Genomic DNA, 24834 nt, shown 5'->3' with positions numbered 1-24834 from the left:
ACCTAGGTGTCTTGTTTGACCCTCAACTATCTTTTCTTCCCCACATCCAAGTCATGACCCGCTCTGCCTTCCCTCACCTCTGTAACATCGCTCGACTCTGCCACTACCTCACCCCTCAGGCCGCTGAAACTCTTGTTCATGCCTTCATCAGCTCCAGGCTCGACTATGCAAATGCCCTGCTTGTCGGCCTTCCCAACTCCTCCCTCCACAGGCTGCAGATAATCCAGAACTCTGCAGCCCGTGTCCTCTCCCGCATCAAACTCCGTGACCCCATCTCCCTCATTCTTGCCCGACTCCATTGGCTCCCTATCCTACAAAGGATCCAGTTCAAGATCCTGGTCCTCACATACAAGGCCCTCCATGGCCTCGCCCCACCCTACCTCTGCGACCTCCTAACCCCCTACCAACCCGCCTGCTCCCTCCGCTCAGCCGGCTCCGGCCTGCTCCACATCCCCTGACCCACCCACCCCACCATTAGCAGGAGAGCCTTCAGCCACTCTGCCCCCAGTCTCTGGAATTCCATCCCCCAGTCCTCCGTCTCACCCCCTCCTTAACCTCCTTCAAGTCCCACCTCAAGACCCTCCTCTTCGATCATGCCATTGGCCACCCCCTTCCTCTCCCCTCCCTTACCCCCCCAACCCCAGCTCAAGTCTGAAATGTTGTTCTCTGTCCACTGCCTTGGGATGTTCTCCCAACGTGAAAGGCGCTATACAAATGTAATGTTTTTGTTGTTGTAATGTTCAGATATTTTATTGTATTAATGTCTTTGTTATGTCAATAAACAGGGAAAAATGGGAGACCAAACTTAACATCAGTTAGGGAGAGCAAAGTTATACTCGGCACAGCTAATAATGAAAAGCAAACTGGACACAAAATTATCACCGGTCCCCAAGGCACAACATGGGTTAAGTATTTCATTTTCCTATAGCGGATTGATTATGCAAAAGCACTTCATCGCCCACATTTCGCCCCCAAAATACACAGTCACCCTACTTTACACAGTATTCTGTGAAGCGCTTTGAGAAGTTTTGATGACCTGCTAAGGTGCTATATCAAATGTAAGGATTACTATTTATTATTATCTCAGTAAGAATTATCTGCCTCCACTCTCTGGAACTCTATTCCGGAGTCCCTTTGCCTCGTTGCTTCCCTTGCCTTCTCCAAGGTCTGTCTCAAGATCTTGCTCCTTGACTGCACCTTCGATCAATTTTCCCTTACCTCGGGTACAAACCCTCAACTGTCTAGCACTGGGGACATCCTCCTGATGTGAAGAGCGCTACAAAATTCAATTTGTTGTTGTTGTTGATGTGAATGTACAGGATGTGACAACGATCATTTGGTCTGCTTCCTCCCACAGATTATAGATCTTATTCGAGGAATACTGATGAATCCAGAAGGCCAAGTGCTCCAAGATTCATTTGGAAAACCTCTCCAAGTTCAGCTGGGAGCAGATGGACGCACCATTCTAGGTTTGCATCATTTTATTGGAAGCCCTTGAGGAAAATTTCAGTATGCTAAGAGAAAAAGTAGATCTTAGTAACATTCAGTCTTAATTGATATGCTAACAATGGGACTCAAAATACAGCTTTAGGAAACTAGAAGACATTCTGATCATTTCAACCCCAGTATCATTTGGTTCATACACCAGTGACTGTGTTCAAGGTTCAGTTTTGGGCAGTTTACTACCTGGAATCTGAATTTGTGAACATATGTTCATACATCCAGCGCCTGTATTCCTCCTTGATTGGCCTGCAATGAGGTAAGCAGTTACTGCTTGAGCTCCGCACCTCCAACTGGTGCAACTATCGCTCGATGAGAATTGACAAGTGTCTGAGCTGCAGATAGAAAGATGGTAATCTCACGCATTTCATGCTGAGCTGTGTTGCCCATCAGGAAGCTCGCAGGGAGCTGCTGGTACCTACACTAATTCAAACCTGCGCTTGTCAGATGTCAAATGACTAACCAGTGATTAGCCTCTTTGAGGGGGATGTAAACAACCTTGGAATTGGTTCCAAGGTGAAACGTTTGGCCACTAAAGTCAATCGGGCCAACCCTCTGTGGGGGTCTCGGTAGTTCAGTTCCTGAACCATGCAGTACTCCAGGGCACTGTTGAAGATAGCACAGTAAGGCTGGCTCAGCAGCAGGATGTGAAAGGGCAGACAACAACAACAACTTGCATTTATATAACACCCTTCACATAAGGTAGCCTCCTGGAGCCCGAGACCATTCACTAGGGGCAGGGACTCTAGCTAGACAAGCAGTGGGAAAGATTGCCAGGCTATCCTCTCAAGAGCAAGCGATGCGGCTTTAGCTGGTTAGAGTACAGCAGTACCTCAACACACACTCTGGAGACCCCAAGCGTTGGCTCTTGCCAACCTGTGCCTAATACTTTCTGGAATTAGGTAAGGAGGATGCGTTCCTCCAGGGAGTGACACTGCATTCTATTCCAACCATCTATCACTGGAATTTCCATGTGTAGTTGGGGTGCATGAAACTCTCATTTTGATTTGGATACATGGGTGTCAGACACCCAAAATATGTTGGGCACTTGCATTAAAGAGACTGACTATTTTAATTTTGCCTTTAAAGATCGACAAGGAACCCCAGTTCTGACTCCTGAAGGCTTGCCTCTGTTTGGCCATGGGCGAGATAGCACCCCTTTAATACAGCCTAAAGGCAGGCCGATCCTATCAGTTGGAGGCAAGCCTATTATTGGATTAATTCAGGAGCTAAAAACAACAATTGCACCAACAACGACAATGCCAACAACAACAACAATGCCAACAACAACAACAATGCCAACCACGACTACAATGCCAACCACAACAACAATGCCAACCACTACACCAGAGCCAACAACAGAATCAACCACTGTGGTTCCAACATGTCCCACAGGCAGCAACTTAAGATTTGATGAATATGGGTATCCAGTTCTAGGCCTTGATAATACAATTGAATGCTTCACAGAAGGTAAATTGTATTTAGCACTTTAACACTTTATTGCTTGTGACGTTTTCTAAATGCTGAATGAATGTGAAATGCTTTCTAAAAATATATAGATGAGTGAAAATGCCTGTTTTGATGGATCTCATGATGTATTGCTTTCATTTGATCACTTCCCTGAGGACACACATTAGTACATCTGTTAGTTTGGACATCGCCTGCTCACTGCTGGCATATTCTCGGAACCTCACTCCTGAGTGTTTCATTCTGTAACTGAGGAGCAATGTAAAGTTGGCATTGTGTTTGTATAAATTTGAGTTGTGTTTCAAGTGGAGCTATTGTATAGGTGTAAGTGGGTAGGATAATAGAACTTGCTAAGTTGTAATCACATCTGTCTATCTGCAGACAGTAGGTTGATTGATCTCTTTGGATCACTTTGAAGGGGCTTACTGGAGAGAAGAAAGTCGAAATTTAGGTTTACGGTAGTTACAATTCTTGCTCCATCTCTGGAAAGATACAGTCTTCAAATGTGATACAATAGGGTAGAAATTTTACCTGGTTCTGGATTTACTTTAGTAACATAGCATTTTTGAATGTCAATAATTTGGGAAATTGTGATGTCTTAACTTTGAGGCCATTTTTTTCCAGTTACTTATAATTTGCCAAATTCTGGATGATCGGAAATGTTATTTTAATAGAATAACTTTAGAACCAGGTAAAATTTAAACTGACTGGTCTTTAGTAAAGAACTCCATTAATGTTGCATTTCAGAGCATCTTCAATTTGGAAAATTATCATATAATTCTTAAATGAACTTACAAAAACTGGCTTCAAAATTAATGTATTTAAGAATTTGCCAAATTAACAAACTACTTTGGCTCTTTCAAGTTACACAAGAAACAGGCTAAGAATTGTATAATGTGATTTTTTCGTTTGTATTGGGGGCAGAGTAATGATGGAAGAATCATAATCCCACACTAAGTTCTGGTGCCCAGCCAAAGTGTCAAGTGTTTTGGGGAATCCTTCTGACATGAAAGGGTCTATATTACTGTAAATTGCGATGTAAATTATATTGTAATTCCACCCAGTCAGAACGTAAAGAGTCTTGGTATGTAAGGTGGTATCAGGCAGTCTTCATTTGATTGAAATTATTCCAATAATATGCTTTCTGGGGATAATAATACCTTCAAAAAGAGAATTGGTCATTCAATCCACGACTGTTTGTGGGGCACTGCTGTGCGCAATTGGCTGCCGCGTTTTGCCCACAAATTACAGTCAATCCACTTCACAGTATATTATGTGAAGTGCTTTGACAGCGCTCAATGATGTGATAAGGCGCTGTATCAAACTTTAGGATTATTATTATTATAAGTGAAGAAGGAAGTATGCTCTTTATAAAATGGCCATTTTTATTGTGGATTATTTTACAAGAAATTACTGGGCTTTCTCAGGAATAAATGAATGAGGTGATTCATCTTACAGCACTGAGCTGGCAGTATGAGTGAAGTTGGTTTAATACGATTGTTGAATTGAATGCTGCTTTGTGGTGGGATACTTGGCGCTGCTTGAAAAGCAAGCTGAAATAGTCGTCAATCATGTGATATGAACAACAAATTAAACCAAACGAATGCTAAGAGGGTAAAATATCCATGTGTGATAAGGACATCTGGTGATTTATACTGATCTACTGAAATATGAATCCATTATAATGTCCTTTTGTTGTGTTTGCACAATTTTGCTCTTCCCCCCCATCATCAGCAGAAGAGTCTTCAGGGCTGGAGCCAGAAGTGACAGTAACAGCTTCCACGGAAGCTGATATGGATGCTCTAGCTATTGCCGAAGGTACTGCCAGCGCCTTGCTGCTCCTCTTAAGGTGCTGCTCATTCCATCTTTAACCAGCATTGAGCATTCCTCTGCATTTTGCTGATCCTCTTAAAATTCTAACATGCTGCATGTAAAAGACCAGAGTTTATGCTTTCTGAATCTCAGTAGTTTGTGCCTTTCCGATGCCTTCTCTGTTCAGTGCTAGGTTATGAACAAAGCAGGCATCTTCTAGGTAAATAATGCATTACTCTATTAGAAAGAGTTGTGTGTTGTAACCCACTGACAAAATGTTGCTTTTTCTGAGCCCTTTAAAGAATTTATATTTTAACTAATTGCTTCATATTTCCAGCTTCACTAATCTGCCTATCTGAATTTCACAATTACTTTTGGCTTACGGTCTGTGAATGCTTCCTTTAGAAACTGCACTTTGTGCAGACAAAATGCAGAGATAGTCTAGGGAAAGCTGAATGTACTTAAAATCTCAGTACACAAGGGAAATGACTTGCTACCAGCAAAATGCTTTGTGCATGATAATTTGTATTTCGTTCGCACAACGGAACAAAATCAAAACTGACGTGCCATAAGTTTCGCAGGTTTAAGACCAAGCAGGGTCACATCAGGTCCATTGTAACAGGAATTACATCAAATATTCATTTGTTATTTATTTACAGAAAAATAAATAATATTGATCTATTATTTATTTACAGATAAATAAATAATTTACCCAACCTCACTATGGATTGTGTTATAATTTGGGGTTCAGTCTACCTTGTGATGGAGGTGGTCATGAAACGCCCACCTTGTCTTTGTTATTTTAAAGACCTGGTTGACCTGGTTTATGTTCCCTTCCTCCTAAACCAACAGTTTAGTCCCAGAGTGAAGTTAATGACTACTCATCAAATCATTCTTTACAGGGAGTTGCTGGTGCAAATCAGTCACTGTTTGCTAATATAACAGCTTTTACTTTCATTTCTGATCAGTGTTATATTATAAAGCACCTGATCTGTGCTAGCAACCTTCCAGATAAAGTTAATGACTACTCATCAAATCATCCTTTATTGGGAGTTGCTTGCTTTCGATCATCCTGCTTCCCCCCTGCCTTCCGCCCTCCCCAATTCTGACCCCCAGCTTGGGTCCGAAAGACTGACTGTCCAGCACTTTGGGACATCCTCCCGACGCTAAAGTCGCTATACATATGTAATTTTGTTGTTAGTGTTGATGTTGTTGTAAAACAATGAGACAATAATCTGATAGTTCTGTATGTTTTGGCTGACTATTAGTTAACATATATCTTACATAAAGGATCTCTCTGAGACTCTGTTACAAAATGGTGACCATCTGGCAGATTCACGTCCATATGCAGTGCAAAGACCCAAGACAAACATTTTTCTAAATATAAGGTGAACTGTATTATATAAAAGAAAAATGAGCTGAGATGTGGACTCTCAGCTCAAGTCCGTTCTTTCCAACAGACCATGTGCAATCTAAATTAACATGAATTTACACCATAGAGAACTGAACAACTGAAGGTAGAACACTGTGACCTGTCACCCTGCCCCCTCGTAATCAAATGAAAACCCCAGGATGTCAATTCATTAAAGCGTACATTTACCAGATCCTGTACCAGTTGCACACAAGAGAGAGAGAGATATAGGAGAAGGGAATAGGAGGGGATGGGGTTTGTGTGGCATATAAACAACAGCATGGACTAGTTGGGCCAAATGGTCTGTTTCCATACTGTATTCCATACTCTGTGTAACTCACAGTGTAATACAACTGAGGATTTGCTGTGTGCAGGAGAACATCCTGTGTAGACTCTGACCTCAATCTATCATTCTATTGATTTGAAGAACTTTTCTCAGATTATGACTGACAAGGTTATATCAGTTTTGAGCACTTTTGTGCTGTTCGCAACATTTACAATTAGTTGAGTAAGGCCTGATGAAAGTTTGCCATTCAATTTTTTTTAGACAAGTCTAACAGAAGATTATTTTACCACAAGTAGGAGGCTTGGTCTCAGCCTAAAGACTGTAATTCAAAAGCATACGTGCTTCCAGGAGTTTTTTAAAACGCACTGCCCTCTTCAGATCACAGTATCACTGCACGTGGCATGCTGCATAGAGTATCCCCCAGGATTCAGAGAGGACTTGATTGACAGCAGCCAAAAAAAAAGACTCATGCAATGTATCAGTGGCCATCTCAATGTGAGAGAATTACATTTTGTTACATGATCTACTGAACCTCTTCTATGCTGGTGAAAACTCTGTTGTTGACGATGATGTGAATTGATGAGCGTTCTGATAACTGCTGTGGGTCTCATAACGGTGTATGTTCTACTGAGCGCATTATGCTCTCCAATTTCCCAGAATGCGAGTCCATCTTGACAATGGGGTCCAAAGTGATTGCGATCTCATATAGGGAAATCCCATTCAGATCTATTGATGCTTTCCTTCGGTTATGTTTTCTAAGGTTTTCAACCAGTCCAAACTACTTTACCTCCAACAACAACCCAGGAGCCTAAGACGAAACACCTCTACACCGTTCCTGTGTTGCAGTTTGACGTGACAGGACTCAAACGATTTACAGGTAGGTACACATTGTTTTAAAATATGTCAGCAAGTATTTATTTATTCACCCGATCTCTAAAATTCCCCCTATCTTAGTCTGCGAGACCATTTTAAAAGGAAATGCTTTGTGTCCCCCTACAGCTGGAGTTGGCTGGGACTTCAGAACCTTTAACCCATAGTAAAAAATGCAAATCATTGAGACCCTACTGTATAATAATCCTTGAATTTGATATGACACTTATCGGATCAATATTTTTTGGTCTCTTGGGTATCTGACACATTCGGAAACCCATTGCCACGCTTAAGATTTGGATATGCCGAGCTGTCCAAAAAAATCATGTTGTAGAAATGTCTCAAAGCACTTCACAAGATATGTTATAAAGTGAAGTCACCACATGTTTGCAAGCAAATTGCACACAGCAATGTCCTACAAACAGTAACTGAGGGATTATTAACCAGGACATAACTTGAAGGCCAAAAAATATATAATATTTTTCTCTAAAGAAAACATGTGCTGGGAGAAATGGAGATAAACCAATTATACAAAGACAAACCACTTACAAGATAAACCAGCTAGATATGGAGGTAAACCAGCTACAAAGAGATAAACCAACTAGACAGCAGTGCCCTTAATTACGTACGTAGCCAACGAAAATGAATTGTTCATTGCATTATTAAGAACCTGTAATTCCCTCTCTACACGTGTGTTGCAGATGATTTACACAACTCACATAATGTACTAGGCTATCCATCTGGCTTTCCACTGTCACTGCCAATTGCTGGTGTCAGGGAGTGAACAGCACACTCAGCGCCTGTAGTGTTTTAATATAGGCCTTCACACAATCGTTTCTCTTTCATGCATTCACTCGGCTCAAGCTGATGGCGCTGACTCTCCCTTTGAGCTCTGTTATCAGTCCAAAGAACGAGAGAGAATAATAGTCTTTGCATTTGATATAGCGCTTTATCACGTCTTCAAGATATAGGATTCACATGAGTCTATCCCTTTAAGAAGCATGCTCAGAATTGTGTATTTTTTATGTGTGTTTTCCACATGTGCAGTGTTAGGCCGAGAGTAACGCTCCATTAGTTTTCAATATTGCGTGATTTGAGTGTACGCTCTTGGCAGCTGGATTGAATGAGGAAATTTGATTTATTTTACATTTGACTTAATCTTCATGCCTTTGAATGTAGTTAGGTATTGGCTTGAGTCACAAATTTAGAATATTTCAAAATGTGCAGTACCTAAATAAACCAATTTGCAAATACAATCTCAAAGGTGTAAGCTAACACTTAGCTGGCAGATAAGTAGATCATCCAAGTCTAGAGGTTTGTGTGCCAGGAGACTGATTTTTGTTAGGGAACGAATGCTATTTTGAGAGAGAAAACAAAACCAGCCTGAGCGAGAATACCTACACTGAAGGCATAAGGTGATGTGGAGTTAGTGGGATTGCGTGAGGATCAGATAGAATTACTCAGCTCAGGAGTTGAAGCTTGCTTGAGAGGAGAGAAACTTTTAATATATCTACTTTGCGAAGAATTTCCCTTAAACCATTTGCCATTCTCCCTTTCCCCTTTGCGACCTGCTTCATGTCCCCCACCTTATCTGCCCCAGCATCAGGTGTCGGGCTTTCAGCCTATTTGCTCGGAGTTCCTCCAACTCGCTACCCCTCTCATGCTGTTCAAGATCTGTCTCAAGACCTACCTCTTTGATTGCATTTTTGGTCATCTTTCCGCTCCCACCCCTCTCGGCTCCCACCCACAGCTGGGTGTCAGTCAGTGCTTTGGGATATCCTTCTCATGTGAAAGGTGCTATATAAATGCAAATGTGCTGTTGATGTTGTATACAGACAAGCTCTCCGGGACACTACCCCACGAGAAGGGCGCTCTATAAATGCAAGTTGTTGGTGTTGCATATAGCCAGTCATTACACAAAACTATTGCTTCCACTCTATTTACAACCTCTTTTCTTTGACCTGCACCAGAAATCCTTCAAACATGCATCAAATGTTGCCTGTAATAAGCACAGCAAATATTCCCGTAAATGCTGCTTAGTGAGACCATAAGACTATAAATTTATTAGAAACAAAAAATGGAATTTATGTTTAGAACTGATATTTATTGAATGATTTTTTATTACTTTGACCTGTTTCAGCTGCACATGTGAGTTATATCAGCAAGGATCCAGCCTCACCTTGCTCGCTAACAGAAGCGCTGGAGCACTTTCAAGTGGACTCACTAGTGGACATTATTCCAAAAGACCTTAAAGATGGCATGAAGGCACCCCAGCGCGCACCTCAGAACATCACCATCGTGGCTGTCGAGGGCTGCCATTCCTTCGTGATCATTGACTGGACGAAGTCTAAGAAGGATGACCTGGTAACAGGTAAGATTCAATAGTAACTCCTGAAAGGGTTCATTCTTCATCACGTTTTGATATCAAACTGCCTAAATTCCTGGATTCAGGTATACTAAGAAAAAGCACAGAGCCTACAATAGCAACATGTCTCAAAGCTCCTCAAAGTATGGTTGGTGAGTGTTTTTTTGTAATGCAAAGGCAACAACCATTTGCACACAGCAAACACTAATAAACAATCATGAGGTGAATTTATCCGGAGGATTGTTAGCCAGGGCACCAGAAGAAATCCCCTTCCCTTTTCAAATGGTGCAGTGGGATCTTTAAGGTCCGACTTAACAGTGTTATAAAAGACGGCACCTCCATCAATGCAATGCTCTTACAGTACTGCACTGGAGTATCAGTCAAGACTGTGAACTTAAGTCCTGACATGCTATTGGGTTGCTAAACAATAAAATGGAAAGAGGTGGTATAATTCAAATGTTGGATAAAAATAATCTTGCTTAAGCATGATGAGACGCTACCACTATGTGAAGGAAGCTGTATAAATGCAAGTTGTTATAAAAACAGATCTTTACCCCTCCAATCGGGTTTTCGTGCTGCCCGCAGCACGGAAACTGCTCTGGTCAAGGTTACAAACGATATCCTGACCATGTGTGACCAGGGCTCCCTCTGCCTCCTCGTCCTCCTCGACCTCTCCGCCGCCTTTGACACCGTGGACCACTCAATCCTCCTCCACCGTCTCTCCTCCCACCTCAACCTTCAAAGTTCTGTCCTTGACTGGTTCAGGTCCTACCTTTCACACTGCCTCCACTTCGTCGCGGAAAACGGTTTCTCCTCCAGCCCCCGCACCGCCTCGTGTGGTGTTCCTCAGGGCTCTGTCCTCGGTCCCCTCCTCTTCACCCTCTACATCCTCCTCCTTGGTGACGTCATCCGCAGACACAGGGAAAATTTCCACATGTATGCGGATAACACCCAACTCTACCTCTCTGCCTCCACCTTAAACTCCAGGACTACTGAGGTCCTGACCAACTACGTGTCTGATATCAAGTCCTGGACGAGGGCCAACTTTCTCCAACTTAACATCAGCAAGACCGAGGCCTTCCTGATTGCCTCGCACCAGCGCCTCCGCACCTCAGGCGCTGGCAGCATCAGCCTCCATGGCTGCACACTCAACCTCACTAAGCCAGTCAGGAACCCGGGTGTCTTGTTTGACCCTGAACTGTCCTTTCTCCCCCACATCCACACCATGACCGGCACTGCCGAACCACCACCTCCGCAACATTGCCAGACTCCGCAACTGCCTCACCCCCTCAGGCTGCCGAAACCCTCACCCACGCATTCGTCACCTCAAGACTCGACTACGGGAACTCCTTCCTCATCGGCCTTCCCAACTCTTCCCATCACAAGCTGCAGATCATCCAAAATTCTGCAGCTCGTGTACTCTCACACACCAGGCTCCGCGACCCCATCACTCCCACCCTCGCCCGACTTCACTGGCTCCCTATTCCCCAGAGGATCGAGTTCAAGATCCTCGTCCTCACCTTTAAGGCCATCCATGGCCTTGCCCCCTCCTACCTCTCTGACCTGCTGACCCCCTACCTCCGTTCAGCGAGCTCCGGCCTGCTCCATGTCTCCCGCCCGACCCGCCCTACCCTCCCGCTCTGCCCCCACACTCTGGAACTCCATCCAACGGTCCCTTCACCTCACTTCCTCCCTTGCCTCCTTCAAGGCCGGTCTCAAGACCCTTCTCTTTGACCGTGCCTTTGGTCTCCCTCCCACCTCTTTGCCTTCCCTCACCCCTACTCCACCTCTCCCCTATGCTTGGGCCCCGACACCTGACTGTTCAGCGCTTTGGGACGTCCTCCCGATGCTTTATGAATGTAATTTTGTCGTTATTGTTGTATCTATGCATAACTGGATGTGTAGATGCTGATGTAAGCACATTTAAAGATAGCGATATGATGGTCTGAAAATCCTGTAGTCCTGTAGCTCAGTGGTTAGAGCACTCGCTTTGCAAGCGAGAGACCTGAGTTCAATTCCAGGCAGAGGGCGAAACCTTGGGCAAGTTTCCTTACTCCACACAGAGCCTAATAATAATCCCTTCAAAAAAAAAACAATAATAAATTGGTCATTTTCAATCTACGACTGTTTGTGGGACATTGCTGTGCGCAATTGGCTGCCGCGTTCGCCCACAAATATACAGTCAATTCACTTTACAGTGTGTTCTGTGAAGCGCTTTGGGACGTCCTCCCGACGTGAAAAGCGCTATATCAAATGCAAGGATTATTATTATTATTATTATTAAAATCTGGAGCGTAAAGCTCAACAGAAATGGATAGTTCAGCTGTTCAGAACCAGAAAGCGTAGCCAGCAGCAGAGCGACCTCTGAATTATTGGCAAGTTAGAAAAGTTCATAGATTTGAACTAAATGTTTATGGTTCTAAAGCTAATAAGAACCCCATTTATTTTCTGCAAAGTTTGCCATATCCATATAAGTTGAAGGTTTAAAGTCATTCCAGATGTCGACTGTTTCCTATTAGATTTCAGCGCTACGCCTCCTTCTTTTGGAGCTGTTGCTTCATGAGAGATTGAAGCTGGTGGAGGTTTGATCTTATGAACTGCTTACAGTTATTTCTTCATGTTTAGTTTACTCTAATACTTTTGAACTTTTACAGACCAGCAGAGATATTCCACTTAGTTTCAACCTTGATTTTTGTCATATTCTACTGATAGAAATTAACATTATTGACATAATTGCACTTTCAACATCATTAATAATGATCCTTACATTTGATGTAGTGCCTTTGACGTCAGGAGGTCGTCTGAAAGTGCTTTGCAGCATACACTGTAAAGTGTAGTGACTGTGCATTTGTATGTGAATGTATAAATCAATGGCACTTTGACCGACATTGACATATTAATAAATTACGCTTTGATTTAATGACCTCCAAGTTCGAACCCCATATTTCTTTCATGGTTGTTTTTAATTTCTACAAAGAATAATTTTTCTCACTCCAGTTACTAAGACTAGGTTGCGCAAGCAATATTGAAACTAGAATGAACTTTTATTGAGGAATGTTGTGTTTGCACTTTTTAATTGTTTTCTCACAGGCCATTTTATTGTGATTGTTCTTCGGTTACAACCTGTTCTTAGCTAGCCACACGATATGCTGATGGTTACAGTGCACATCATACATGGGGTGCAGGAGGGTGTGGGAGGGGGCTGAATATTGCAGCAAACACTGTGGACCACCCTCGTGCCTAGCTCTAGTGTCTGCTGTAGGTACTTGGGCATCAAAGATATCTGTGGAGTCCTGTAGCTCAGTGGTTAGAGTACTCGCTTTGCAAGCGAGAAACCTGGGTTTGATTCCCTGCAGGGTGAAACCTTGGGCAAGTTTCCTTACACCACATACCTGATAATAATCCCTCAAAAAAAATGATAAATTGGTAATTTCAATCCACGACTGTTTGTGGGACACTGCTGTGTGCAATTGGCTGCCGCATTTCGCCCACAAATATACAGTCAATTCACTTTACAGTCTATTCTGTGAAGCGCTTTGAGACATCTAGAAGATGTGAAAAGCGCTATATCAAATGCAAGGATTATTATTATTATTATTACAAAACACCATTGCCATGAATTATTCCATGTCAAGTCTTTACTGTGAAGTTGTAAATTACAAAAATCAACTTTATATTTTCTTCCCTTGCTCTCTTAAAGGCTCTGATTCATGCTGAGTACAATTTCACACATACACACTTGTGCATTTTCCATCAATAGCCAAGCCGATCTTGTCCTCACCCAATAGATACACACACACACCCATACACTTTCCATCAAAAGTCAAAAATTGAGCCCTACACTTCCTCACATACACATACACTTGCCATCAATAGCCAAGCCCAATCCTATCCTCACCCAATATTCAACACATACACAAAACTTTTTATCCATAGGCAACCCAATCCAGTTCTCACCCAATATACATATATATATACACACGCATACACATACACTTTCCATCAATATTGAGCTGATCTTGTCCTCACCCAATATCCTTACACACAAACATATACTTCCCACCTGGGGTCATTGGGTGCCAATGAGGATTGGAAATCATGTCTGTTTTGTTCCTTCTCCAGCTCAGAGGTGTTGAGATCATTTTGTAGCACTCTAACCTACATACCAATTGAAAAGCTGTATGCCCCATCCTTACAAGATAAAGTATGATTAAACACTGGATCATCTGAAGGCATCAAGAACAAACCAATTGATGATTAATGTAGGCTAACGCATAATAAGGACACGCCCTACTTTAGGGAGGTAACCACATAGGCATGTTCTATAAGTGGAAGCCAAAGATGAGTCAAAGTTTCAGGAATGTCTGCAGCAAGTCAACATAGTCAAGCTGAAGCAGCGCATGCTGCAGTTTAACCTGTGTCATAATGCCGGGTTTTACATTTACAGTTCAGATTCTGAGGCTAAGGCAAGAAAGGAAGTGCAGTAATACAATTATAATTTTTTTNCTACTTAAAACACAAGTGATTTATTGTTCACATTTGAGTATTCGTTCAATCTAAGAAGAAATGAATTGAAGTTCGACCATAAAGCCGAATATTACTCTGTCACAAAGCCACTGCAGCTTTTGGTGGCGAAGCTGAGAATGAACTTAGCATTGAATTTTGTACAAAGCTGCACTTCTCCCTTAATGAAGCTAAAATGCAAGAGTGTGTAATATGTTTATTATTATTAATAATAATACTTATAATAAGCCTTGCATTTGAAATAGAGTCATGTCCAGATGATGTGTGAAAGTACTTTCCAGGAATTACTGTAAAGACTATCTACTATGTATTTTGTAGGCAAAAGATTAATAATAATCCCTCCATTTGATATTGGTCCTACGAATGTTGAAATGTCTAAAAACACTTCACAGAGAATTGTTATCAACTCTGCTGACTGAATTCATAGGCAAACTAATGAGATGTAACTACTTAATGTGTTGAATTAACATGTTCATAGCTAAATAAATATTACTTTATTACCTAGAATATTCTATGTCTCCTCTGATATCAACACTGTTTACATTCCTGTTCTGGGGCTTGCACAATTCTGAAACTGAGCACAAAGGAGACCTATATTCTGTACAACATCCAAAATGCAGCGTCTTTTATTGAATTTAAGTAGGAAAATACATATGAGAAAAAATTGCAAAAATACACAATTTTTAAGACAGTTTTCAGAATACAATTTACACAGAGGCAAAGCCTTGCAATGTGTTTAAAATGTGATTAAACACTGTGATGTCAGTGCACAAGGAAACTGGCGTATGAATGTTAAATTCTTCAAGTAGATGGGAAATAAGGATCAGTGTGTGGAATCAGACTCAACTTGTCTCCTGCATAATTCAAATCTCTTGCAAAGACAAGAGCATCTTTGCGGAAACACCCCCTATTGCCTGCAGCAAAGTAACCAGCTAACTGGATACCTTGGAAGCTGAGACACCCTTCATAAAAACAGATCCCTCAGGCAAACTCCCACTCCACCCTCACGGAAACTTGAAACCTCAAAAACTGTACAACGATTCGACAACTACTTTATTAGAATATCATTGATTTACAAGGAAAGTGCCAGTCATTATCACCTATCTTATGTTAAAATCCTGTTATAGAGACAAAGGGAAAAGAATGGTATTTTTAGCGATCTGAAATTGTAACAACAACTTGCATTCATGTAGTGCCCCTGATGCAGGGTATCATCCAGAGCCTTGACAGTGGAGGAGCAGGACGTTGAGCCAGGGGGAGGGGGAGATGACTGTAGGTACGGTTGAAGAGGTGCAATCTGAAAATGGGGAAGAAATGGGCAAGTTGGAGGGATAGAGGAAGAGTATTCCAGAGTTTCGGGGAGTAGTGGCTGAAAGCACAGCCACCGATGGTGGAACACAGGGCACAAGGAACATGCAGAAGGCCTGAGCCAGTCAAGCAGAGGCAGCAGGTAGTGGGTTGGGAAATAAGCAGGTCGGAGAAGCAGGGAATGAAGGGATTTGAAAACGAGTGTGAGGATCGTGGAATTGATCCGTTCGGTGATAGGAAGTCAGTGGAGCCTGGCTAGAATTGGTGTGATGTGGGTACAGAGTTTAGTACACGTGACTATGTGGGCGGCAGAGTTTTGGATCAGCTAGATCTTGTGCATGGTGGAGCTGGGGAGACCGGCGAAAGGTAGCTAGTGTTAATCTGTAAATCCATTTTGATTTAACATTTAAGAGGCCTGAAATTCTATTTAGTCTTAGCCTAATTCATTCTGTTTCTAACTCCAATGGCAGGTTACCTCGTGTACAGTGCTTCCTATGATGAAATCCTGAAGAACAAGTGGACCACAAAGTCATCAGCCAGCAACACAAACTTGCCTATTGAGAATCTGAAGCCAAACACAAGGTAATAATAATCCTTGTATTTGATACATGTTTCTTATCGCATCGTTGAGACATCTCAAAGTGATTCACAGGATATACTGTGACTGTGTTTTTGTGAGCAAATGAGGCAGCCAAATTGTGCAGAACAATGTCCCACAACTGAGCCATGTAGTGAGTGACTAATTTTATTTGAGATTGTTGGTCAGGACAGAGGGTGGAGACACTCCTTTCTCTCAAAGTACATTATAAGAGAGCATTTAATGGGAATGCCAAGACTTCCTGCCGTTATAACCAAGGCAGTTGGGTGATGCTTAATGGGGTTACTTGAAAATTCTGATTTGCTGAGTTGATCATGACTGCCAGTTTACAAGTATCCCAAGCTGGCTGATTTGCAAGATTCTCAACACAGAACTATGAAGCCCAAAAGGCAGCAAAAACATTTTTGTTGGCCAGTCAATTGTTTTACACCAACAGAAACCAATTACCCTCCAAAGAAAATTAATGCTCCACAAAATAAAATGGGCAAAGAAAGTGGGCATCTAAATATATCCTCGGGAAAGAGATGATAAACAGGGTCACTCCCGAGCTGAATTGGTTCTGAAGAAATTTAACCAGGCAGGTCTGCATTGATATAAAATATTGTCAATAATTTACCAGCCTTACTGGCTCTTTCAATAAAATGTGCAGGTGTAAACATGTCTTTAGCCCTGTGAGCCAAGACCCTAGCGAGTAGAGTGATCCTAGCTGGACCAGTACTATGAAACATTGTCTTAAATCATCACATTCCCAAACATATCCGCATCCAATTTCTATTTCAAGGACAAAATTGACACAACTTAAACTGCATTTATTGGGAGTTTGTCCACATATCTATACTCTGTGGTGGAAATAGTTCCTAGTATGTTGGGATGAATAATATGGATATTCAATGCGATAATTCAATGGGATCACAACATTCTCTGTTAAAATAATCGTATGTTTTAATAATATTCCATGTGCCCTTAATTGAAGAGTTATTTGTTTTTCATATGTGTTGATTCAGTTCTGTAGGTTATGAAGCTATGCAAAGTATTACCAGCTGTTGCTGGAAAAATAGATTGGTAACATAAACAAGCCTATTGCCATGAGTTGTAACATTCATCGTTAATTATTGTTACGTTCCAGGTATTACTTTAAAATTCAAGCCAAGAATCCATCTGGGTATGGCCCCTTGAGCGAAACCTTGTCCTTTGTTACAGAATCGGGTAAAGCACCATCCTATGTCCTATTGTCATGTATTTTCATGTTTGTGATTATGTGAACAGCACGACAAAATGTTGCACATTAGCCAATAATTTGGGAGATTCACAATAGGATTTGTAGCTAGTGAATCCCAGATGTCTTGTGGTCGATTCCAAGCTCCGATCAGATGTTCTCCCACCTCCCCAACATCGCCTGGCTCCGCCACTGTCTCACACAGCAAGCCACCGAAACCCTCATACACGCATTCATAACATCCAAACTTGATTATGCAAACTCCCTACTTGTCGGCCTCCCCAATTCCTCCATCCATAGGCTGCAGATCATCCAGAACTCTGCAGCCCATGTCCTCTCCCACACCTGGCTCCGTGACTCTATCATCCTCGCCCAACTCCACTGTCTTCCCATCACACAGAGGATACAGTTCAAGATCCTGGTCCTCACTTTCAAAGCCCTCCATGGCCTTGCTCCCCACTTCCTCTGCGACTTCTTAACCTCCTACCAACCTACCCTCTCACTCTGCTCAGTGGGCTCCGGCCTGCTTCATATCCCCACCCTCACCTGCCCCACCAATGGTGGGCGGGCCTTCAGCCACTCTACCCCCACCCTCTGGAACTCCATCCCGCAGTCCCTCAGCCTCGCCCCCTCCCTTGCCTCCTTCAAGACCCGTTTCAAGACCCTCCTCTTCGACTGTGCCTTTGATCACCCTCCTTCCCCCCTGCCCTCCACCCTCTCCGATTCCAACCCCCAACTCGGGTCCAAAACACTGATTGTCCAGCGCCTTGGTACGTCCTCCCAACATGAAAGGCACTATACAAATATAATTTTGTTGACCTCAGCGGAAGATGTTACTGAAATTGGCAGCTGAGCAGATTCCAGAGCCAACTGAGTGGATTACTCAGTGTCAACTGTGTGTACTTCATTGGTTGAGTGGATTTCATTGCTCGTCTGAGTAGATTCAATTGGATTAACTGAGTGGATCCCAGGGAAACTTATCTGCAATATCTCTGGGATTCGTTATTTACAAATCCTTTCATGAATATTATAAATCACACCCCTCTATTGGAGAGAAATTCCACCCAGGTCTAGATTTAGTCTTATTATCTACGCATTTCAGCATGTCCAGAATTTGCCAAATTGTTAAATTCAGTCTCAACTTTGAAGCCAATTTTATACCATTCTTAAAAGAACTTACAGAAGATTAAGCCGACATTTAAGAATTTGCCCAATTGTGAGCACTCTGAAATGCTAAAAAAAAGTATATCTAGGCCTTGGTGGAATTTCTCCCCTATATCTGTTATAATACTGGTAGCATACTATATAAAACTTATTTTAATAAAAATGTTAATGCCTTAATCTTAGTCATACAAGGTTTGCATTTGCTTTTGTGCATCTTATGCAAATGTAAGTTTGTTTGATTTGCTCCAATATAGTTTGTTACCTTTAAAATAACAAACTCCATGTTATCCAGCTGTTGTGTTGATGACCATATAATGTATATATCATATATAGAACTGTCACATATTTATCACACTGATGCATGTTTAATGTATAGATAGAATGAATCTAATGTCAGAACCGTGATATATTTTGTTGAAGAAGCTGGTGTTTTCCCGATTAATAGAATTATTTTGTTTCCGCAGATAACCCATTGATAATTGTCAGACCACCTGGTAAGCACTCCTGAACCTCTTTTTATCGTTTAAAGTAACTCCCTCAGATGTCAAGATTTTCTTTTTCTTTTTAAACAATCGTGAAAAGTATTTATTGGTAACTTATTTATAAATCAAGTGTGAAACCATATTTAAAAAATCTTCTGGAATATAAATGCTTTGTGATGATTAAAAGACAGCCCTCTTTTCTGTTGCGTTATTTTACTGAAATGGGTTAAAGTTCTTTCTTCATCCTTACCCCTCATGTGACCTTGTGATGTTGCGTGATGGTTTAACTGAACAAAAAACAAGCCTGTGTCCCACCAGTCCACTCCTCACAGCTGCTGAGTTCAAACACTCGATTGATGGATTTGTCATGAGCGGCTACTGGCCCTTGACTCATTGTAGTCAAGTTGCTTTACATGAACAGAACTGATACCACATCCCATATACTTGAGCTACCAAATATTTAATACATGATCTCCTAGATATTAATATAATGGGCAGGGATTGTTTCCTGCAACCCAAAGTCCTAAGGGGTAAGGTGTCCTAGCTGGTCAAACAACTGGAAGCTTGCCAGTCAATTTTCATAGTTTTAGCTAGTTCAACTCAAGCAATATGTCAACACACTTTACAGTTCCCAAGCCTTGGCTTTTGCCAAATTGTGCCAAACATTTGCCAGGATGAAATAAGCCGGATGCATCCCTCCAGGCAGAGAGTGCACATTCCATTCCAGGCACGAGTTATTTTCTGTGGTGCCATGTGGAACTCAGTATGGTTTGGATACTCTTAAGCACTGTGTTGGGTTTCTGCATGTGTCAGGCACCAGCCTGACCAAAAGAGAATGTGTTTGGAAAGTGGATTTTACACAAAAGCTTTGATTAAAGGGTAGAATTGAGATTGCTTTGCAACAGATGAGATGTATATTTTACTGACTAAAATATTTTAACTGTAGACATAATGCTGTAAACACATGCTGGTCTCTGCAGGGGGTGAGCCTATTTGGATTCCTTACACATTCAGATATGAGCCTTCTTCCAGTGAGTGCAAAGGCAAGCAATACGTGAAGCGCACCTGGTACCGCAAATTTGTGGGAGTTGTGCTCTGCAACTCCTTGAGGTACAAAATCTTCCTCAGTGAGGGCCTAAGAGGTACGTGTCCAAAGCCATATTTTATAGGTCTCCGTTAAGCCAAACTTAGTACAGTTTCAACCACAAAATACACAGTCAATTCACTTTTTACAGTATATTTTTTGAAGTGCTTTGAGACATCTCAATAACGCGATGAGGCACTATATCAAATGCAAGGATTATTATTATGATTATTAAACTTTCTTTCTGTGTTCCCCTTTACTCTCAATCTGTTGCTCTCTTGCACACATTTGCAGTGCGCAAGTTAGCATATCCTGAATTTACAGAGCTCCTACATTCTCTTAACATTTCTGTTGTGGTTTTATGGGTATACCTGACCTCTGATATTCATAAGCACCTTGTGTAGAAACACCTTGCCACACCCCAGCTCTGTGTCTCCACGCTGAGATAGAGAGGTGAGGCTTTGGAACCAGATGAATCCAGGGGCATGTTTTGACCCCAGGGCAATGTTCCATCAGGCAGCACATTTCCCAGATGTATTCCTACAGCAATAAAGTCAAGTGGCATCACCGAACTACACAAGTCATACTCTTCACATGCACCTTGTTGAACAAAGTTCAAACCAACCCTTGTGTACTGCCATTGATTGCTTTGCATCCCTTGTAATCTGATTTGATGATCGGGGATTTTGTGCACTTGTTCCTTACTCTTTCAGAGACATTTTATAGCATTGGTGATGCCTGGGGTAGAGGTGAGGACCACTGTCAGTTTGTGGATTCATTTTTGGAAGGAAGAACAGGAACACATTTGAGACCAGATACTCTGCCGATTATCCCAGGTAATCCGAGAGACCCTGGAGCATAGACTCCAAAGCTTGCTCCTCAATGTGTGGTGTGTAATTCAATCAGAGTATTCATGCTGTAGAAATGTTGAAGTGGTTACATCTATGGGAAAATTTATCTAACCAATTTTAGTGCTGCTGTATGAATGAGAGGAAACAAGTGAGAAGATTACAGCTCAGGAGGAGGCCATTCAGTCTTCATGTGGTCACATTTCATTATGTGAACTCACATACTGAGTGCCAGCAGTGCTATTCAACCAGTGGGGAGTGGGGAAGAGATGCGGCTTTGATAGCAACAACAACAAATTACACTTGTATAGCGCCCTTCACGTTGGACAGCCAGGGCGCTGGACAGTCAGGAATTTTTGGACCCGAGTTGGGGTCAGGAGGGATAGAGGGCGGGGGGTTGGGAGGGATAGAGGGCAAGGGCCAGTGGGGTGGGAGGGGGGTCAAAGGCCACCCCAAGCCTGTCCTCACTTGACATTTAGACCTCCACGCTTTTCACAAGGGGCACTTACTGGGGTCAAGAGTGAGAATATTGGCCTATTCTTTCTACCTGACTCAGTTTGTAGCACTATCATTCCTGGATCAGAAGGTTTTGGGATCAAGTCCCATGTCAGAATTTTGAATTCACACTTAACCCTGCAATTAAGCCTTGAAGGAATGCTCTGATGCTCTCCTTTGGAGGCGTTAAACCAAGCTCCTGCCTGCTTATACAAGTGGACATTAAAGATCCCATGGATCCATTTGAAAGAAGGGAGTTTCTCCCAGTGTCCTGGCCAACAATCCTCAGGTAAAATGTGGTCATTCACATGGCTGTTTGTGGGACATTTCTGTGTGCAAATACATTGCCATATTCACCTAGAAATACACAGTTACTACACTTAAAAACAGTTTCAAAATTTAACATTTTAGCAAATTCAAGGATTGTTATTTTTATTATCCAGTGCCACAATGGGAGAGTGTTTTCTTATTACTCGGACCCACAGTACTTTATTAACTGCACTGTGATTTTTTTTAGGATATTATCGGAGCTACCGCCAGGAGCCAGTGAGGTTCGGCATTATCGGTGGAACCATGAGGTTTGGTGGATCACCCAATTACTATGTGGGCTGGTATGAATGTGGAGTGCCAATTCCAGGAAAATGGTAATGAATGGGACCACTGAAAATTCCTCAAGGATGTTTTATAGAACTTTGCTTCCACATGACCTGAATAAACCTGCAAGGAAGTTGAAATTGTAATTTTGAGATATAGTATTTTCAGGAGATTTCAAACCAAAAAAAAACAAATTCTGGTACAATCTACTGGAATATACAACATAATTCCTAAAATATATATATATTAAAGGAGTACCCAGGTTTAAAGTAAAACGTGTTCAATACTGTTTCACACATCTGCAAGCAACTTGGTGCTCTGCTTTCTAAAGGTTGAGGAGTGGGCAATAAGATCAACAGGAGATAAAACACCAAAATACTCCAGGATTTTACACACAGACATTGGAGAGCATTGCCTGGTTATCAGATAACTTAGTGTTCATTGAATCCAAAGGGTTGTTTCACCATAAATCTCTACCTAAGCGCTGTGCTTACAGAATAATATTGAGTTATTTGGAGACCAAACCCTTGTCTGTAGAAGTCTCTCCTTTAACTCTAGCTAGGGCTGAGCTTTCAATCAGACTTTCCCCTTCTCACCTTTTACACCCTGAAATGGTCTATACATTCAGTTCTTTCTCTTTTCCATTACTCAGCTCAATATATGATCCGTAATCTATGCATCTTATCCATTGCAAGTATTACCTTATGTTTCAGGTGAAAACATTACCATCCATATCTAAAGGCAGATCATGCATCATTTCATCTTAGCACAGTAACAAAGATGTAGATTGCTTCCTGTCACTCACATATGGCAAAAGGAACAGCTAGTTTCCTAGCCTATAGGCTCTACATAGACTAGATTATATGTAACACTACATTTAACCTACATACAAAGCATACAGGTTTATAAGGGATCACTGATTGAGTACTGAACCACATGGTTTTGATTGAAAGTAAAGGACAATTTCTACAGCCTCCATCAGCTATTGTAGCCCTGGCATCCACCACAGTCTGGAGTAACCTCAATTTTCCAAGCTTCAAACCTCTTTGCTACACCAGCATCCTTAATTCATGCTTTCAAATTTCTCATCAAGTCAAAGATGTCAAAAATGTTTTGTTTTTTTACAGGCCTATAAAAAAATCTGTAACATTTAAATTATATTTGAACGAAACATAGAAAATTGTGGAATGTATTTCTCTAAAAGCTGAAGTTTGCTGGATATAAAACGGTTGCACCAGCATAAAAGGGTTTTCTTTCATTTGTTTCCACGCTGTGTAATTCCTTATTTGCTTGTGTAATATTCTAAAAAGTCAATTTTGCACAGGTTCAATGGAGCGGTGTTATTTTCAAACTGCACAAATTGAAGGAAAGTGAGTATCTGGTAATACCATGTCTACTTAGATCAAAACGAATGTGCTGGCCCCAAAATACTTTATCCCCTGATTTATTAATAGTTGCTTAATTTCTGAAAATGAAGCTCCTTTAAATGTGGATCGGGGATGGCTGCAGTGATGAATCTATCTTTCCAATGAAATTTCACATCTGGATAGAAACAATGGCAAATATGTTGCGTTAACATGCTGCATCTAAAATCTCCTGCAAAATGATGTGTGCTTAAAGCACAGCCAGTCTGCTGCTATTAGCAGCTTTGAGGGCTGGTAGCAAAAGTCGGTGGTTCAGCAGTAAACTGAGCAACGCAATGCATCATTGATGCCTTTACCAAAACAGTTTTCCAAATGGGATGTGTAGAATGTTCGGCCATGGGCTTTGACCTGTGATGGGATGGCACTGCTCTATTTAAATGAATTATGTATCACAGTGTTGACCTTAGCTTTCATTTCACCCATCACTCTCTGAATTGTTTTTTACACTAAACTGCCCCTCATCAATCTTTCCTTTAGACACCAAACTCCTGATATTGTCACAAACTCTGGAATGTGACATTGATCAACTTTGCCCTGATCAAAACCCCCCATTAGATACCCTGCCCAAACATCTTGTAGTGTAATGGGAAAGATTTGTAGATCTGCCAACAGAATTATAAATCCTATAGGATTTTCTTTTAGTAACAGGATTCCATAATCCCAGGCAGAAACACATACTTCAACCCAACCCACTTATGCACATGCCATAACATTTCTCACAAGCACATCTTGCTCCTATGTAATTTACCATCTAAAGCAGCCTTGTTAATAACTGTAAAAATCTACTTTTTATTAAAAATTATACAAAAAAAGACCTGTTTTATCTTGTGAGATTTTATGAAAAGAAATTATTTCAAAGGGTTCAAGCACCATCCAAACCACCTTTGGCCTGTGATTTTTCCTGAGACAGTCAAAATGCTTGCATTTCAGTAATATAAATATTTTTTAAAATGTGATCACTCAGTCTGCTGAGTGCAATCGGCTGCCCCGTTTCGCCCACAAAATACACAGTCAATTCGCATGGAAACAATATATTCTGTGAAGCGCTTTGAGACGTCACATTCCGACTCGACTTCTCAACTGCCCTCTTTGTCGGTTTCCCCAGCTCCACCATGCACAGGATCCAGCTGATCCAAAACTCTGCTGCCCACATAGTCACCCGTACTAAACTCTGTACCCCCATCACCCCGGTTCTAGTCAGGCTCCACTGGCTCCCTATCCCCAAACGGATCAATTTCAAGATCCTCATTTCCAAATCCCTTCATGCCCTCCATACCTCTCCGACCTGCTTACCCCCCAACCCACTACCCTCTGCCTCCGCTCGACTGGCTCTGGCCTTCTGCATGTCCCCTGTACCCTCCGTTCCACCATTGGTGGCCGTGCTTT

General features: G+C 41.8%; 1 protein-coding gene across 1 annotated transcript in view; it reads left to right on the top strand.

Moving 5' to 3' along the window:
* The window catches only part of fndc1 (fibronectin type III domain containing 1), a 55462-nt gene extending 32198 nt beyond the window's left edge, over nucleotides 1-23264 (top strand). Inside the window, exons 12-22 of the mRNA XM_042333385.1 lie at nucleotides 786-904; nucleotides 1358-1469; nucleotides 2590-2970; nucleotides 7237-7353; nucleotides 9487-9717; nucleotides 16014-16125; nucleotides 17268-17347; nucleotides 18986-19015; nucleotides 19984-20145; nucleotides 20801-20923; nucleotides 21948-23264. Coding sequence (XP_042189319.1) covers nucleotides 786-904; nucleotides 1358-1469; nucleotides 2590-2970; nucleotides 7237-7353; nucleotides 9487-9717; nucleotides 16014-16125; nucleotides 17268-17347; nucleotides 18986-19015; nucleotides 19984-20145; nucleotides 20801-20923; nucleotides 21948-22078 — 1598 coding nt within the window. The 3' untranslated portion in view covers nucleotides 22079-23264. The remainder of the gene's footprint in view (nucleotides 1-785; nucleotides 905-1357; nucleotides 1470-2589; nucleotides 2971-7236; nucleotides 7354-9486; nucleotides 9718-16013; nucleotides 16126-17267; nucleotides 17348-18985; nucleotides 19016-19983; nucleotides 20146-20800; nucleotides 20924-21947) is intronic.
* The last annotated feature ends 1570 nt before the right edge of the window (nucleotides 23265-24834 follow it).

This window comes from Callorhinchus milii, unplaced genomic scaffold (genome assembly GCF_018977255.1).
Source record: "Callorhinchus milii isolate IMCB2004 unplaced genomic scaffold, IMCB_Cmil_1.0 Scaffold3, whole genome shotgun sequence".
Lineage (NCBI taxonomy): Eukaryota > Metazoa > Chordata > Chondrichthyes > Chimaeriformes > Callorhinchidae > Callorhinchus > Callorhinchus milii.
The sequence above is the reverse complement of the archived record's forward strand: the minus strand, read 5'-3'. Positions and strand labels throughout refer to the sequence as shown.